Source organism: Syngnathus scovelli, chromosome 16 (assembly GCF_024217435.2).
Source record: "Syngnathus scovelli strain Florida chromosome 16, RoL_Ssco_1.2, whole genome shotgun sequence".
Lineage (NCBI taxonomy): Eukaryota > Metazoa > Chordata > Actinopteri > Syngnathiformes > Syngnathidae > Syngnathus > Syngnathus scovelli.
The window spans coordinates 395,074-412,017 of record NC_090862.1 but is presented as its reverse complement, the minus strand read 5'-3'; the positions used below and the strand labels follow the sequence as shown (position 1 = coordinate 412,017).

At 49.3% G+C, this 16,944-nt stretch overlaps 3 protein-coding genes across 6 annotated transcripts; all 3 read left to right on the top strand.

Annotated features, from left to right (window-relative positions):
- Positions 1–1,018: 1,018 nt before the first annotated feature.
- On the top strand, positions 1,019–5,460 carry hsd3b7 (hydroxy-delta-5-steroid dehydrogenase, 3 beta- and steroid delta-isomerase). The gene is made up of 6 exons (XM_068653347.1): positions 1,019–1,313; positions 2,170–2,325; positions 3,152–3,260; positions 3,896–3,995; positions 4,127–4,289; positions 4,491–5,460. Exons 1-6 carry the CDS (start codon positions 1,151–1,153, stop codon positions 4,901–4,903), a joined length of 1,104 nt encoding a protein of 367 aa, XP_068509448.1. The 5' UTR covers positions 1,019–1,150; the 3' UTR covers positions 4,904–5,460.
- Positions 5,461–6,122: 662 nt separating this feature from the next.
- On the top strand, positions 6,123–14,223 carry tbc1d10b (TBC1 domain family, member 10b). The gene is made up of 10 exons (XM_049745272.2): positions 6,123–6,620; positions 7,834–8,852; positions 9,197–9,296; positions 9,402–9,509; positions 9,887–9,993; positions 10,066–10,180; positions 10,282–10,347; positions 10,435–10,624; positions 10,741–10,895; positions 11,214–14,223. Exons 2-10 carry the CDS (start codon positions 7,852–7,854, stop codon positions 12,153–12,155), a joined length of 2,784 nt encoding a protein of 927 aa, XP_049601229.1. The 5' UTR covers positions 6,123–6,620; positions 7,834–7,851; the 3' UTR covers positions 12,156–14,223.
- Positions 14,224–14,340: 117 nt separating this feature from the next.
- Positions 14,341–16,831, top strand: rusf1 (RUS family member 1). Of its 4 annotated transcripts, XM_049745296.2 has the most exons (13): positions 14,344–14,711; positions 14,789–14,866; positions 14,939–15,053; positions 15,112–15,157; positions 15,225–15,257; positions 15,328–15,433; positions 15,524–15,625; positions 15,705–15,775; positions 15,844–16,028; positions 16,102–16,159; positions 16,265–16,329; positions 16,397–16,573; positions 16,645–16,831. In XM_049745296.2, exons 1-13 carry the CDS (start codon positions 14,565–14,567, stop codon positions 16,728–16,730), a joined length of 1,269 nt encoding a protein of 422 aa, XP_049601253.1. In that variant the 5' UTR covers positions 14,344–14,564; the 3' UTR covers positions 16,731–16,831. The 4 variants fall into 4 exon arrangements, with proteins under 4 accessions (XP_068509446.1, XP_049601248.1, XP_068509447.1 ...); XM_068653346.1 differs by having other exon boundaries at positions 14,343–14,711; positions 14,939–15,257; positions 15,339–15,433; XM_068653345.1 differs by having other exon boundaries at positions 14,341–14,711; positions 14,939–15,433; positions 16,421–16,573.
- The last annotated feature ends 113 nt before the right edge of the window (positions 16,832–16,944 follow it).

Here is a 16,944-nt window from a genome sequence, read left to right as displayed (position 1 = left end):
TCTTATTAAGTTAATTAGCTTTGCTGTGATCTCGCAGACATTTGCGGAATTGGCAAACAATTCCTGTCATGCTGACATTAAACATTGACATGTGACTTGTTTTGGTAGCTGAGACCAAACATCAAGTTCAACTTTTGCTTGTTGCCCTTCAAATGTTGCAACGCCAGTGAACTTTGACCCGATCTCCACCTCCATTGTGTGGCGTTCGATTAGGGTCAGACTTTTGACAAAATACTCGGTATGATTGGTGGACAACCGACAGTCCCTGTACCATATGGAGCCTATAGCCCAAACATAAACAAATAGGCATTCATTCATTCATTCATTCATTCATTCATTCATTCATTCATTCATTCATTCATTCATTCATTCATTCATTCATTCATTCATTCATTCATTCATTCATTCATTTTGTGAATTTCAAAGACTTACACGTGCTTGTGGGGGAAAAAAAACAACTATACTCTTCGGTGGCACGTTGCAATATTTTTAGATGCTGTCCACAACGGGGGTGTAAAAATACAACACGCATGCCACACGAGTCGTGCACATGCACAAACCACACACACATATGACAGTGATCTGTGCACATGGACCAGAACCCAGTGTTGTAAATATGTCATCTATTTGAACGCTAAATGTATAAAATAGTAAACAAAAGTAAGTCAATTCAATGAAAAATGGTAGAGAACAAAAACCGATCCTGCAGAACACAATTATCCAAGGAAATTATCTAGAGATGTATATGAATAAATCAATAATCGAGATATTTCAATGTATACTCTTATTTCTCATGATAAATAAAGGAATGAATGACTGAATAAATAAATAAATAAATACATACATATTTTTACAAGATTCCTCTACAGCCCCACCCCTCGCCCAATAAAGAAGAGGCGCGAGGGGGCGCTGTCCTGGGGTCATAAAGGCAGCACGAAAGCTGTCGTGCGGATTGGCTGCTGCTACTGCAACTTGTTGCCTGCTCTGCTCTGCTCTGCTCTTCACTTCACTTCACTTCTTTGCTCCTCCTCTCCTCTCCTCTCCTCTCCTCTCCTCTCCTCTCCTCTCCTCTCCTCTCCTCTCCTCTCCTCTCCTCTCCTCGTACTTGCCATCATCCTCAGTCGAACCGAGAAGCCGACCGCACGTCACCATGTCAGACCGGCGCTCAGGGCTCGTGTACCTTATGACGGGGGGCTGCGGTTTCCTGGGTCGGCACCTGCTGCGACTTCTGCTGGACCACGAGGGAGACGCGGTGGCAGAGGTTCGAGTATTTGACAAACACACGGAACCAGGACTCGGTGCGCTCGGAACCGGTAAGAGTGAAGGGAATGTGGACTTTTCAATGCATTTATTTCAATATTCGAACAAATCGTTTGGAAAGGCATAAAGCTGAAATGAACTTGATTTTGGTGACACTTGAAAACAAATTCTGTTCTTTATGAGCGGGCCACATGCTCCATTGTTCAGTATAAAATGTACATGAGATCACTTTTCCATTCTAATCGTTTAAAAATCAGGCTTGTCGTGTTGCACTTTGCACTCCCTGCTCGAGTTGCTCTAGCTGACCTTTAAACCTTCGGCCAGCGACCAATCAAACCCGCAACTGTCATTACATAATGATTTCCATGCTATTTACATAGACGCACCAGTTGTAAATAAGTCTTTTTAAATATAAGCAAAATGGTGCCTGTGTTGCGAGATCCCCTCCGTGCAGGATGTTCCACTCCCATGCCGTTTCCTGTTGGCCTGTCAGCACCTGTGTCAACGGGATAGCGCATGTGTGCGTGTGTGTGTGTGTGTGTGTGTGTGTGTGTGCGCGTGCGTGCGTGCGTGCGTGTGTGTGTGTGTTCAACCTTGGCTTCCCTGCGCTGAGCGGTTAAATCTGTCAAGAAGTGGCATTCCGCTGTCACTGCAGCGTGAACAAGGTGTACAATCCACTGACTTGATGTGGAAAAACGCTTTGTTCAGGCTTTCATTGTGTAACGGTAAACAGGCTGGAGGCCCCCTGAAACCAGAGACCTCAGCCCACACCCACTGCACCGCACCGCACCCATCATGGGCCTCACCAACTATCATCCATCACACAGATTCTTTTGTTGTTGTTGTTGTTGTTGTCATAGGACGCGAGAAGCACTCAGTCACTTTCGTTCTTTCTGTTTGGTCCCTCAGGGCGGACCAAGGTGACCATCATCCAGGGCGACATCACCGACTATGACAGCGTGCTGGAGGCATCCCGCGGCGCCCACGTGGTCATCCACACCGCCAGTCTGGTGGATGTGTGGCACAAGGTCCCAGAAGCCCTCATCTATGCCGTCAATGTCACAGGTAAGTGTCCGGTCGCACCAGTCGTTCTATATTATAATAGTTATTATTCACTTTGAGACCACAAAGATGGCCAGCCACTGCGAAACCTTTCACAGTGATAAGAAGCGCGAGCTACTGAGCGACCGGCTTCATCATGGGTCTCCTTGTGTTATTGTTCACATGGAGCTTGGCCCTGTGCCATTTCCAACACTAAAATGCACAAAATCAAGCACTAAATGACATCATTCTGTTGCCCAAAAGGTCATGCTCAGCATATTTGTTTAGTGAGACAGCTACTATTGAACGGCAGCTGACATCTTCATGACAGCTTCCACCCACACAGCGCTGTCAATTCCCGGCATGTCGTTGCCGCCGTCAGAGAGAATGACTAAAACTCCAATTCAATTTGGTGGAAGAAAAGGACATTCCACCGCTGTCATTTTCTGCACGATGGAAAACATTGACCATTCCGATCCTAGCGGGAGCGCCTGAACGCAACATGATGCACTGCTCGCTTTTTGTTGGAGTTGTTTTTTGTGTTCTTCGTTATTGCTCTTACTGGCCGGCCACGTACCGGAGAGCTTAACATGTTGCAGCGCTGGAAAAACTCTTCAAAATCTACTTTTAGCAACTTTATTCACAGTACTTGTCAAGAGTGGAAGGAAATAGCAATGTCGGTCGGACTCAATGAGTAACTTGTAGGTGGGGATGACTCTGTGGTTTTGTTGTTGTTGCATTTTTGAAATAGTTTCCCTGGCATGTAAGTGTGCTAAGCCTTCATGATCATGGTTCAATCATGTTCCCGCATATTCAGCTTCACACTCTCAGTTTTCTTTTCCTCTGTCAGGAACGGAGAATGTGATTAACGCGTGCGTGGACAACAACATCTGCAGTCTCCTGTACACCAGCAGCATGGAAGTGATCGGACCCAACATGAACAGGGAGCCCTTTGTCAGGTAGAACCTTTGAGCCAATCACGTTGCTGACCCATTGTGGCTGCATTTCTAACTTCAATTCCAAATGAGCCCTTGGGTCTGATTCCAGTTCCGCTCGTTCCATTTGCGTGCGGCATAACGGCTAAATGCTGATGCACCATGTTTGTGTTGAACTCTGGCATCAGATATGAACTGATCTGAGCTTGTCGACTCAACGACAATGATCCATTTTGACATACACAGTTCCTGTCATGATGGCAAGAGAAGTGGACCAAACTAATTCCGCCTCAAAGTGATGTGTATCTTATTTCCTCTCAGTTGGTTCCTCAAGAGAGCAGTACTGAAATGTTTTTTTACCCTGTTTATTATTCCCCGAGTCAGCTATGTGACTGACTTCTTTTTTCCACCGTGATGTTTCTTTCCAGCGTGTCTGGCAGGTCGCTTGTGTTGCGCAACCACTCTGCGAGCATAGTACTTGACAGCCTTAATGGGCTTAAATGCTCATCCTGGTTTACTCACAAAGTAGGCAGAAATCCAAATAACCAAGATTGAGATTTGACTCATGGGCAACTCCTTTTTCGTCGTGGTTTCAGACTCACCCTTTCAGACTAAGTACAAACACTCATTTGGAATGACTCGTTCGCGTGTCTATGTAGGGGGAATGAAGACACACCCTATCAAGTGAAGCACACCATGGCTTACCCCAAGAGCAAGGCCAAGGCTGAAAAGATGGTCCTTGAAGCCAATGGAACAAAGGTAGCACCTGAGAACGGTTCCGTTTTTTCTCTTTGATATGATGAGTCAAAAATGGTCACTCACGCCTATCAAAGTTGATCTTTCTGGCGGCTCAACTCGCACCCAAATATGACTCTGGGCTGGCTCACTAGGTGCGGAATGGTGAGCCTTTGCACACGTGCTCTTTGAGGCCCACGGGCATCTACGGCGAGGGCCACGAGCTCATCAGAGACTTCTACAAGCTGGCCGTCCAAAGGGGAGGCCTGATCATCGGCGGCGTCCCCGACACCACCGAGCACGGCCGAGTCTACGTCGGTGAGTCTCGGAAAAGACGCGCCGGGTCGCAGAGAAGGTTCAACGTAGCGACCGCAAAGTCTGGCGACTCTTCTCTTCCTATAGGCAACACGCCTCGTCTGTCTGTCTGTCTGTCTGTCTGTCTGTCTGTCTGTCTGTCTGTCTGTGAAGTGAGTGAAACGACTAAGCTGACCCAACTAACGACGTCCCCGCTCTGCGCAGGCAACGTGGCGTGGATGCACGTGCTGGCCGCCCGGGCCCTGCGCGAGCGTCCGCAGACGGTGGGCGGCGAGGCCTTCTTCTGCTACGACGACTCGCCCTACAAGAGCTACGAGAACTTCAACATGCTCTTCCTGTCCACCTTCAAGTTCCGCCGCGTGCGCATGCCGCTGCTGCTGCTGTGGTTCCTGGCCGTGCTCAACGACGTCCTGCGCTGGCTCCTGACGCCCTTCTGCAACTTTGCGCCCCTCCTCAACAGCTACACCCTGGCCGTGGCCATCACGTCCTTCACCGTGGGCACGGACAAAGCGCTGCGCCACTTCCAGTACCGCCCGCTGTACGACTGGGACCAGTGTCGGGAGCGCACTCAGAAATGGGTGGACACCTTCCCCCTGGAGGACCCAAAAAACACCTAATGCACCCCCCCCCCCCCATCGTGCCGCTACAGTATTTTGTACCTCAGACTAACAGGGGGCAATAAAACACCAAAGATTCATCCTTCACTTGATCAAGTTTGGTAAACAGAAACAAACACGCAGGCCTCAGTGTTGAAGAAGACTGAAATGTGGCCATAAAGATTCTCTAAGTATCTTCCCATCCACAAGGTGGCGACGATGGTAATATGCCACTGCGTGAAAATAGTAACTCAAACACTAAACGCTTGCCTGTGGAGTATTTCAGTCAAGTTTGGTGTGTCCGTGGAGTCAGACAATTCGACAATAGCAAACTGTGGGATTACAAGACGGGACCCTGTTATTTTTCAACGTTTTTGTGTTGTATTTTGAAGATATCAAATTGATTATAATGATTAACATGTATGACAAATGTAAAAAGAATTTGCAAGCAACAGCCACATGTCTTTTCATGTGAGATTCTTATATTATTTTGCACTTCTTAATTTAAGAAATTCTATTTCTCCCGAGTAACAGTTTGACTTTTTAAGTCTCAAATAAAGTTGATTTAATATATTTAATTAATTGTGTTTGGTGTGTCTCGTTTCTTTTGGGATTCCATGTTCTTGGCCCTTCATCTTTGGGAGTTCCCTCTTAGTGTTGGTCAGCAGGCACGCCTTCTCTTTGGTTTCATTCTGAGGTTTTTCCATGGAGACCATCACAACATGTCATGCTTCACAACAATGTGTGGAGAGACCAGCCACATTATATTCAATGCTGTAGCCCAGGTTTAAACCCCAAACTTTATATATCAGAAATAAAGCTGCTTCATCCTTATTTTTTAAATCTAATACAATATAAATAAAAGTATATAAATATAATATAGACAAAGACCTGGGGAATGAAAAAATAGCCTCATTATTAACTGCTTTGCTTTAAAAATAAACAATGTTGAATGGATGGGTGGATGGATGGATGGATGGATGAATATAAAGTCGGCCAACTGGCTGAAATAGGTAGAATTTGGCGCCGTCTGTCGATCAGACCCATTAGGTGCAGCATAGTGGAGTAATGACGTCATCAGTCCGCCTGCTCTCCGTAAATTTGTTAGCGATTTAAAAGTATTTCATTGAAAACAAATATTTGTTGTAGCGTCCGATGGTTTGTCGTGGTGAAATTTTTTAATGTAATAACCAAAACGCATTTGATGGGGCGCGACGCGCGCTGCGTGCGCGTCCCCGTCTCCGCGGACGCGCACGCGCACGTACAGAGCTGTCAGTCGGAAATGCGGGCGGCTGGCAGAGGATGTACCCGTGCTGCCTAACTTGGATGAATTAAACAAAAGAAGTCGTTTATTTCGCTTTGTATGGCTGTGGGAATAAAAACAACCGATGAGCACGTTGCTCTTGGAAAAGGGTCGACGAGGTAACGCGGACTAGCAAGCAATGCTAACACAGGCGGACGGCTGCTGCTGCTAGGAGAAGCTAATAACTAGCTGCTACGCTAGCTGGCGAACGCAACACCACCCGCGACCACCATCACCACCACCACCACCACCACCACCCGCAGCCGCCGAGCGTCCTCATCATCGCCATCGCTCCGGCGTGTCGCCTCCCCGTAGTTTTCCTTTCCTCCCGCCGAGGAGCCTGGCGGAGGAGCCGTCGCTGTGGCGGGCCAACGCGCGCCCAGGAACCCTCTGGACACCCGGGCGTACTCATCGCAGTGACAACGCCGGGCGTGGGTGAGTTGAGCTTTTGACGTGGGGTGGGGGGCGAGCGAGCGAGCGAGCGAGCGAGAAACCGGGGCGAGCCGAGCCGAGTCTTCGAGGCCGCGGAACCTGATCGGCCCGGCTGATCGGCCCGGCTGGCCGGGCCTCCTGGCACGTCGATGCGCGTTAGCCAATTAGCCGCGCGTAAATCTTTCTTGCTGTGCGGCCAGACCTCCCACTGGGGGGCCCCTTTGAAAGTGTTTGTTAGCTTAGCATGTAGGCTCCGCTCCGCTCCGCACTGCACTGCACTGCACGATCAGCAGAATAGCGGATCAGCGCCCTGGTGATAAGTGCTGTGTTATTTTGAAACGCTTGACACGCATGATTAATTTAAGTGCACCCGTGCAGAAGATGTTACTCTGGTCATGCGACTTGCGCAGTGCACTGGCACTGGCACTGGCACTGGCACTGGCACTGGCACTGGCACTGGCAGGCAGTCTGCTACAAAGTGGAATTACTCATTACATCCTTTCTATTTATAAGATCCTGCCTTGCATAAGAGGAAGTGATGCCTGGCATGTATTGTTGTATTGTTATGTTTGAGAGTACAACTTACTATCTGATTTGAGAGCGTGTATGTGGGTGAACAGGTATGCCTGACAAGAATAATCATTTCATTGAATTCGTTGCTCATCATTTGTGTACAGTAGATACAGATACTATGATAAACATCAATAAATAAATAAATAAATGGCACCCTTGGACATGTGCGTTCCATGATGAATGCACACCCTCCTGACTCCAGTTATTCGTGAAACCCACCCACGTCTTGTACAATGGAAATAAACAGAAAGACCAGGAAGAAATGCAAGAAATCCAGTAAAAATATGTCTTCAGCCTTGCACAATGTGTCGCATGACGGACGAATGCAATCACTCCTCTTGCCAGTTATGAATATTTAATGCTATCGCTCTTACAGCCAGTTTGAAAAATGCCAACTTGCTTGCATCATAGAAATCAACAAATGATCTGCAGTCAAAAAACAAAAGATCAGAAGTAATTTGTTGGAGGAAAAAAAAAGTCATACTACGCCTGTGCTGTGTCACTCGTTGACAATGTAACAAAACAGTGCAAATGTCGCAACAGTGTAATCATTTTATTTGCCATCTTGACTTAAGACAGTTGGTATGATCTCTTGATGTTTATTCGCCAATTCATTGTTGCAAATTGTGCACCCATGTTGCAGGAGAGATCTCGTCGCAACATGGCCGAACTTTCCGCCTTATCGTCGCCGCCGCCCACCTTGGTTGACGGCCACGCTCCTTCTGCCTCATCAGTGGCATCCAAATCTTCTCTCTGCAATGACGTGAATTTAATCCGAAACACTCCCGCTGCGCCGTTGACACCACCGCCGCAGGGTTTGTCATCTGCCGACACCCCCCAGAAAGAGGAAGTGGCGGGGCCCGAAGATGTGCCGCAACGGGCATCCCCTTCCCCTGACCTCACTCCGGGTCCTAACCTTTACCCCAGCGTGCACATCACCCACAACCCTCCTCCCCCTGCTACGCATGATGTCCCTGTGGTGCCCCCGGTCGCAGCTCCCCCGGTCGCAGGACCCCTAGTCGCGGCACCCCCAGTCGCGGCAGCCCCAGTCGCGGCACCCCCAGTCGCGGCACCCCCAGTCGCGGCACCCCCAGTCGCGGCTCCCCGAGTCGCGGCTCCCCCAGTCGCGGCTCCCCCAGTCGCGGCTCCTCCAGTCCCGGCTCCCCCAGGCGCGGCACCCCCAGTCGGGGCAACCGAAGTCATGGCACCCCCAGTCGCTGCACCAGTGGCGCAGAAACCACAGCAAGCCCCCAAGAGTCCTCCCCCGCCTGTGTACCCAAAGCCTCAAAGTCCCATCAAAGTTGCACAGGTGCCCTGTAGCCCGCCTCACCCCAGTCCCCCGGTAGCTCACCCCGGCCCCACAGTGCCGCTCATTCAAGAACCTGCCCCACCCTGCACCCCGCCACCAAGGGCGGGGCACTCCAGCCCCACAATGCCGCTCATCCAAGAGCCCAGCTTTCCCCCGCCGGGCGCCCAGCGGCCGGCCCCCGACACCCTCAGCTACCTGGAGTCCGCTAGCTTGATGTCAGGGACGCTGGAGTCGCTGTCGGGCATCGGGGACGACGGCAGTTCGCTGGGCTCCGACTCGGAGATCAACGGCTTGGCGGTGAGGCGCACCGACAAGTACGGCTTCCTGGGCGGCAACCAGTTCAGCGAGGGGAGGTCAGTTCAACTTTTAGCAAAGTATTGCGCGTGCGTCTGGGTCACACGCTCTGTTTTTCTGTCCCCGGGTGGCTTGGCGCAAATGGATGCGCTCGTTGGCGTCATCACTTTGCCTCGCCATCTTTTTCCTGCTGCTCTAAACTTCCTTATGAACCTGCCTTTGCTGTGACTCACATGCTGCTGCGTGTTTGTGACTCATTCCCACGCACGACCTCGATGTCAGAAGCTCTCGGCGGCCCTCTCCGTTAGCTAATTTCTCCTCCGCTCGACCGCCTTTTATGAAAACGCACGCTCGTATGGGCTATCGTGTCATTGTGCTGTTGCTGTATCGTTGGTTGTTTCAGCGACAAGGACGTGCGAGTGGAGGTGGCCCGACAGAGGGAGATGAAATGGCTGGACATGTTCAACAACTGGGACAAGTGGGTCAAACATCGCTTCCAGAAGGTACACTTGAGGTTGTCACGGGAGCCATCTGAATAATGATAGCGAGCGATACGAACGTTAGTCAAGTGAAAATCTTGCCCACGGTGCGCTTTTGCCACGTCGCAGATCAAGATGCGCTGCCGCAAAGGGATCCCGTCATCTCTCCGCTCCAAAGCCTGGCAGCTGCTGTCCAACAGCCAGGAGCTGCTGGATGCCAACCCTGGCAAGTTTGAGGTACCGTAGAATACAGCGTGTCATGAATCACCAAAAGCACACGCACGGCCCAAAGGACTGCACAATCAGCAATACGAGCGTGTTGCGACAACTCCATTTCGCAATCTAATCGCGGCTCTATGCTCGCCCTAGAAAGTGCGCTCGAAGGGAAAACCGCGTCACCGAGTTGGACTTCCGTGTGTCAGAGTGACAGGCTGGTAAAGGGAAGTTGCGGTCGAGGCGTCTGCGGGGCGCAGGAAGCCATAAGCTTCTTATCACGCCACCTAATCCCGCCTGTCACAGCTGGAGTCATCTCCCCGGGCCTTTGTATCGACTTCCTTTGTGCCGTCGGAAGCACTTGTGAAACTACCGAATGCTTTTGCCTCGCTTGCGCGCAGGAGCTGGAGCGAGAGCCGGGAGAGGCCAAGTGGTTGGACATCATCGAGAAAGATCTTCACAGGCAGTTTCCCTTCCACGAGATGTTTGCTGCGCGCGGAGGCCACGGGTCAGAATCGAAGGCAACCCGCTTGATTGCTTGCTTGTGCCTTGCGCCGTTGACAATATTGTGGGTCGGCAGGCAACAAGATCTCTACCGCATTTTGAAGGCCTACACCATCTACCGACCTGACGAGGGCTACTGCCAGGCGCAGGCTCCCGTGGCTGCCGTGCTCCTCATGCACATGCCCGCCGAGGTTAGTCAGCATTCTGGCTGGATGATTTCGGACCTATTCCCACCGTGCGCCTCGTCGCAAGATGGCCGACAGTGATGCATGTGTGCACTTGTGATCCCCAGCAAGCCTTCTGGTGCCTGGTGCAGATCTGCGAGAAGTATCTCCCGGGCTACTACAGTGCCGGGCTGGTGAGTTTGTGGAAAACCTCAATGTCGTCTTCTTTTGCCGACTTGTTGTCATGTCATGTTATGTTATGCCCCCCCCCACCCCTTCAGGAAGCCATCCAGCTGGACGGCGAGATCTTTTTCTCGCTGCTGCGCCGCACGTGTCCCATGGCTTACAGACACCTGAAGAAGTTCAAGATCGACCCCATCCTCTACATGACCGAGTGGTTCATGTGCATCTTCTCGCGCACGCTGCCTTGGGCCTGCGTGCTGCGCGTATGGGACATGTTCTTCTGCGAAGGTACCAAATATGAGTCGCCTTGACACTTTTGACATTGTATTCCTACGGCGCAAGCTGCTGCTTGTGTGCTTACAGATTTTTTTTTTCACTTTGTGGAATTTGATGGTCTCGTCTAGGTGTGAAAATCATTTTCCGCGTGGGCCTGGTGCTGCTCAAGCAGATGTTGGGCTCGGTGGACAAACTGCGCGAGGTGCAGGGCATGTACGAAACCATGGAGCGGCTCAGGGGCATCTCGCCAGACACCATCGGGGAGGATAGCCTGGTGCAGGAGGTGCGGAGCTCCTCTTTGCAGGCTTTTTCTTGACTGGAAACACAGCCAGTACCTTTCTGACCATTCGCAGATGCCAACCCAGCAAAACAAAACAAAACAAAACAAAACAAAACAAAACAAAACAAAACAAAACAAAACAAAACAAAACAAAACAAAACAAAACAAAACAAAACAAAACAAAAGAACCTTTTCGGTGAACTCTTTGCATTGATTCCATCCTTGTATTTTACTGCCCTCTGGTGGCCAAAATATACACAGCAGGCACCCACTGTCTCGGTCCTCTTCTTTCTCTCAAAGGCTTCTTCTCTTGTCATCCAGGTGATCCTTCTCCAGGTGACGGAGGCGCTGATTGAGCGCGAGTGCACCGTTCAGGTGAGGAAATGGCGCGAGTCCCGAGGGGAGCTGACTCACCAGCCAGGCCGCCGCCTGCACGGCACCCGAGCCATCTTTGAACACAAGCGTCGCGCAGCCGCCATCAGCTCAGGGGGCAGCTTTTCCTTTCTGGCCAGCAGCGTCCCGCCGCCGGGCCCCCTGCGGGCGTCGTCCTCCCTGCTCTCGCTCCCGGGCTTCCGCAAGTCCAGAAACCCATTCCACTCGCCCGGCAAGAAGAGCTCCTTTTCGGGGCCCTCCTTTTCGGGGCCCTCCTTTTCTGAGGGCGCACGGCCGCAATCTCCCCCAGCCGCCGGCAGTCAGAAGCCGCCCATTCCTCCTGGGGCGGCGCAAAGGGCGCCACAAGTCCAGAGCCCCCTCGTGGGGACTGCTCCACGAAGCGGTCAAAGCGCACCGACGCCCAACGCTTTATCTCCCTCCCCAAGGGTGGTCTCGGAGCAGATCACACCCACCATCCCCTCACCCACCGCCAACAACACGCCCCTGATGCCGGGCGCCGACGACGGCAGCAGCAACAAGGGGGCGGCCGAGTCCCCGCCGGCCACGCCGCCGGCCACGCCGCCGGCCACGCCGCCGCCCCCCCCCCGAGTGGAGGAGGACGGCCGCAAGAAGAAGAAGAGCAAGGAAGACAAAAAGAAGGAGCGCGAGGATGAGAAGAAGCGGCTGAAGGAAAAGAAGGACAAGGACAAGGCCGAGAAGGAGAGACTCAAGAAGGAGAAGGAGCGTATGGAGAAAGAGAAGAAGAAGGCGGGAAAAAAGAAGGACAAAGGTGCGGCGGGACCGGGGCCGGACCATGGCAAGAACGGGGCGGCCGCCGCAGCCAGAGATTCCACCTCGTCGGAGCATGAAAAGAAAAAGGAGGCTGAGTAAGCAATTGGGTTTTCTTTGGAGACGGATTCAAAGTGTTAGCCTCGTAGCACAATTGTCAAACTCATTTTGGAAGGAAAACAGCCAAAATAACAATTCAGTCCATTTGCTTCGATTCATCCTTTCACCCGGATGACTGAGAGACTAAAAAAAATTCGCAAGCACGTTAACATTTTTGTGACTATTGTGACAATTATGCTAAGAAGCTAAAAGACTTCCTGGATGGGGCGGCATCCATCTGTCAAACGAGCGAGGATGCCATCTCGCGTTCGCTCCACTTTTATCATAATAACTTGATTATTTTAACAATGACAAACCACAGAAGATGTACATAGTAATAATTAGACTCAAAGCACCGCCTCCAAAGACGTTCAGTTGGATGATGATCACATCCAGTCTCCGAAAAACCAACCACCGAGCTATTTATTGGCTGTTGTGTTGCGAGCGTGCCTTAGTAGCGTTGCGTTGCGTTGCGTTACGTTGCGTTACTGCGGTGTGCGGGCCTCCTCCCCCTGCTGGTGATGGAGAGTATTGGAACCCTGTAGTGGTGCTTTTTGTGTGTTTTTAACTCAATCAAACGAGTGGGACTTTTTAAAAATACAATCTAATAGTTTGTAGTTTAGGCCTCAGTGCTTACACCTGAAAGAGGTATTTCATGGGTAAATTCATTCAACAGCAGTGTTGGACGTGCACCTTGGAGGATTAGGGACACGTGGCATAGCAAACTCATGTGCCATGAGAATAGTCTTTTTTTTTTTTTTAAAGTGAGAAGTCAAAATACTACAAGTGTCATTCTTTGAGATAAAAAATACCAATGTATCCTCATTGTACATTGTGCAGTATGATCGCAATGTTTTTCTTTACAACTTACAACTCCAAAATGACTCCCCCCCCCCCCTTTTTTTTATTGGCTTCTGTTTTTTGCCGATCAAAAATGAAGGACTTTATTCTAGTAAAAATCTGACTTTAGCCTAGGTTTTCCCTCATTTATGTCTTTTAAAAATATGCATTCTTTTCTTTTCTTTGAAGACAGAAAAGACTTCTCGTAGTGTATATTTTTTTCTTGTGAGTGTGTCCTTGATCCTCCTTTGTAAAAATTAGACCAATGAGTGTTACTTAAAAACTAATATGCATTTTATTTATCCAAGTGTCAGAATGTGATCGGAAGACAATGAAGGATAATCTTTGCACTTGTCGTAGTTTGGAAAAATATTTCCTGTCAAGCTTATTTCTGGGCAGGTTTCCCCACATTTTTTTTTTTTTTTTTTACTTGAGCGTGAGGTGGCCGTTGTGCCCACGTAGCATTAACCTCTCACCTTTTGATGTATTTATGTATAAAGTGGTTAATTTAATCAAATATAGTATATAATGATTATTAATGTTATTATTTTTCTAAGAGAGTTGTCGGACGCCTGGTTGACTGGAAGGTTGTTGCACGTCATCATTTATCCGTGTCAAGTTTTGGGAGCGGAAGCTCTTTACTTCCTGCTTCTCGTGATGTATCTGTGGACTCTTAACTCGTTGCCACGACAACGGCCCATCAGTGCAGGCAGGACGAGCAACACTGACTCCCTTTTCGTCATCGTCCTCTTGTTGTAATTGTTCTTGTTGTCGTGAAGGATTTTTGTGTACCTAACGTGTCCTCCCTCTCTCCCTCCCTCCCTCCCTCCCTCCCATGCCAACACACTCCTAATCCCATGCGCACACACGTAGCGTTGACCCTGAACGCTTCTATGCAAACTATAACTGGAGGTCAATTTCGCAATATGTCACCATGGTTACCAGGTGCGGACTTGAAAAGAAGAAGTGCATTTCCGTTGGGTCCTTTATGCATTTCTGATCTGGAAAACGAGTGACACACATGAAAATATTTACAAGGCTGTTGGTCTGTTTTTTTTTGTTTGTTTTTTTATGTGTGTGTTTTTGAGTTTACAAATCACTCTCACTCTGGTGAAAGTGAATTAATTGACGATGTTCTAGCTAATTGAATTCATTCCCTCACATTGACGTGATGTATTTAATTGATAAAAATGATGACATTTGTGATGAGTAATAAACCATAATATGTATATATATTTGTTTTATTTGTTCATTTCATAAGACGTTGGTGAAGGCTGTCTAATGACGTCATCAAAGCCTCGCCCCGATCTTCAACGCACCAATCAGGAAGCTTCATGTAATAAAATGCGGAAGAAAACACGGTAGGGGGAAAAGAACCTTCCCGACGTGGCGATCTTGTGTTGCAAACAAGTTCAAGACTCAAGGAATCTTGTCATATTGCTGCATGACAATCAAATAATCTAGTTGAATTTACTGTGTTTAGCAAAGCAACTCGTGGTTATCTTTTCGGGCTATATATCGCGTGACATCAAATTGGACATTGCAGAGTTCTTCTTTTACGTAAAAGCAGAAATGGAGGACTGCGGTGCTCTTTTAGCCACCGAGAGGTACGGCAGTGGCGAGTCGTGGCACTATATTGCAAAGGACGGAGCCATGGAGAGCAGAAGGGACGGCAGGGAAGATGAATCGAGAGGAAATTCGTTCTGGGGCCTTATGAAAGTACGGAAGCCTCACGAGAACTCGCTAGTTTTATGACGTTTTGCTTGACTTCTTCATTTTTCCTTTATTCCATTCAGAGCGTATTTCTGCCTCAAGGCTATCCAGAGAGTGTGAGTGGAGACTACTTGCAGTACCAGTTTTGGGATACTGTGCAGGTAAGGTACACATTTATTAGTATTGATAGCGAAATTGTGATCCATGATCAACACCACCCTCCATCTCCTCAGGCCTTCTCGAGCTCTCTGTCAGGAACACTGGCCACCCAGGCGTCCCTCAGAGGCGTCGGTGTGGGAAACCAGGAAGCCACAGTAGCTGCGGCCACGGTCACCTGGCTGCTAAGAGGTCAATACAAGGCTTGTATTGTATTGACACCTTTCAATCGTAATGTGTTTCCTCTTAGATGGAACCAGCATGTTGGGAAGGATCGTCTTTGCCTGGTTAAAAGGGTAAATGTTTCAGTCAGAGGTGGAAAAAGGACGAGGGTAATCTTTGTGAAAACTGCGTCTGTTTCAGGAACAAGTTGGACTCTGAGGCCAAGAAATGGAGGTACGCTCAGGACTCAAATGTTTTATTATGATCTCCCCGACCGACTGAGGCAGTCTCAATGTTTGTCAAGGCTTTTTGCAGACATTCTCAATGACGTCGCCATGTTCATGGAAATACTGGCACCGTTCTTCCCGGCCTGGTTCACCTTAATTGCGTGCACGTCAGGCCTTTTCAAGGTACGTATACACTAAGTCGAGAATGTCAAATGGCTGTGACCGTTTGATTTATGAGTGTGAAATGCGTTTCTACTTTTCTTACCTCTTCAGGCTGTGGTGGGCGTAGCGGGCGGAGCCACCAGAGCTGCCCTGACCGTCCATCAAGCTCGTCGAGACAACATGGCCGACATCTCCGCCAAAGACGGCAGTCAGGTTCTTGGAAGGGTCCTAAAAAAAAAAAAAATCTGTAATTTGCAACCGATTGAATGTTTAAAACAAAATGGCATTCCAGGAGACCTTGGTGAATCTGGCCGGACTCCTGGTCAGTTTGATCCTCATTCCGCTCGTCACGGACAACCCGGCGTAAGTGCTAAATGTCCAGTTGTAATCCTGATGAAGATATTTATTGGTTGATGATTTCTATCCGCCAGATTAACCATCAGCCTCTTCTTCCTCTTCACCGCCCTCCACCTGTTTGCCAACTATAAGGCGGTGCGTTCGGTGGTCATGGAAACCCTGAACGAGGAGCGGCTCAGCATCGCGCTGCGGCGCTTCCTCCACGACGGACGCGTCCTGACGCCAATGGAAGCCAATCGGCAGGAACCTGTCTTTTTGGGTACAAGAAGCGGGATTGGTGGCCGCGTATTTTTACATAGCTGCTTAAAGGATCATTATATGTTATTGCCCAGAGTTTAGGAAAACCTTACCTATCAAACTTGGTGTGAGGCTTCAGGAAGTTGTCCAAAGGTGACCCTGAATATTTCTTCTGACGCATATTTGCTCATTTTGGGGCTTTTGAATTTGAAATGTTTGTATCGTACGATGTGACGTGACGTCTTTTTCCTTCCTTAGCCCGGAGGAGCTACGTTTGGCTTTGATGAGAAAGGATGCGCCATTCCTGCTGGGCATCACAAACGGTACAAAACAGTCGCTGTCAATAGAGGGCACCATACCATTTACATCTGTACATTTCTGCGCTCTCAGGCTGCGTACGCGTGTGTTTGGCAGCGCACGCGCACACACGAGATGAAATCAGAGCCACGTGTCAAGCCATTTGGCTCAGCCATGTGTCGAGTCCATCGAGACAACGTGAAGGTTTGTCGCAAATGGTGCACGAGAGTTACAAGTTGATGGACACCGCGTTTGATGCTTTTCACAAAGGTGGGTTGACGTGAGAGTTAGAAACAGGCGCTGTACAGGGTGTTTGATAAGATGATGGGTTTGATTGACAGGTTTGCAAGCCGCCGGGTGGGATGTGACGAGAACGCTGCTTGACTGGGACGAGTGGCGACTCGAGTGGAAGCCAAAAATCAGATAACACCCACAAATATCTCAGTGTGTCAGACAAATGAAATCAATCTCATCAATTAATCATCTCACAGTGACGTCAGTTTTTAATAAAACATTTTTTGGGGTTCACATTTTTCACAAAATGTGTCTATGAAAATTCATCGACTCCAACGGTGAACAGGGTGGCCATGTTATACTTTTGACCCATAGGGGGTGTCATTCCTGAAATAGCCCTACATAAA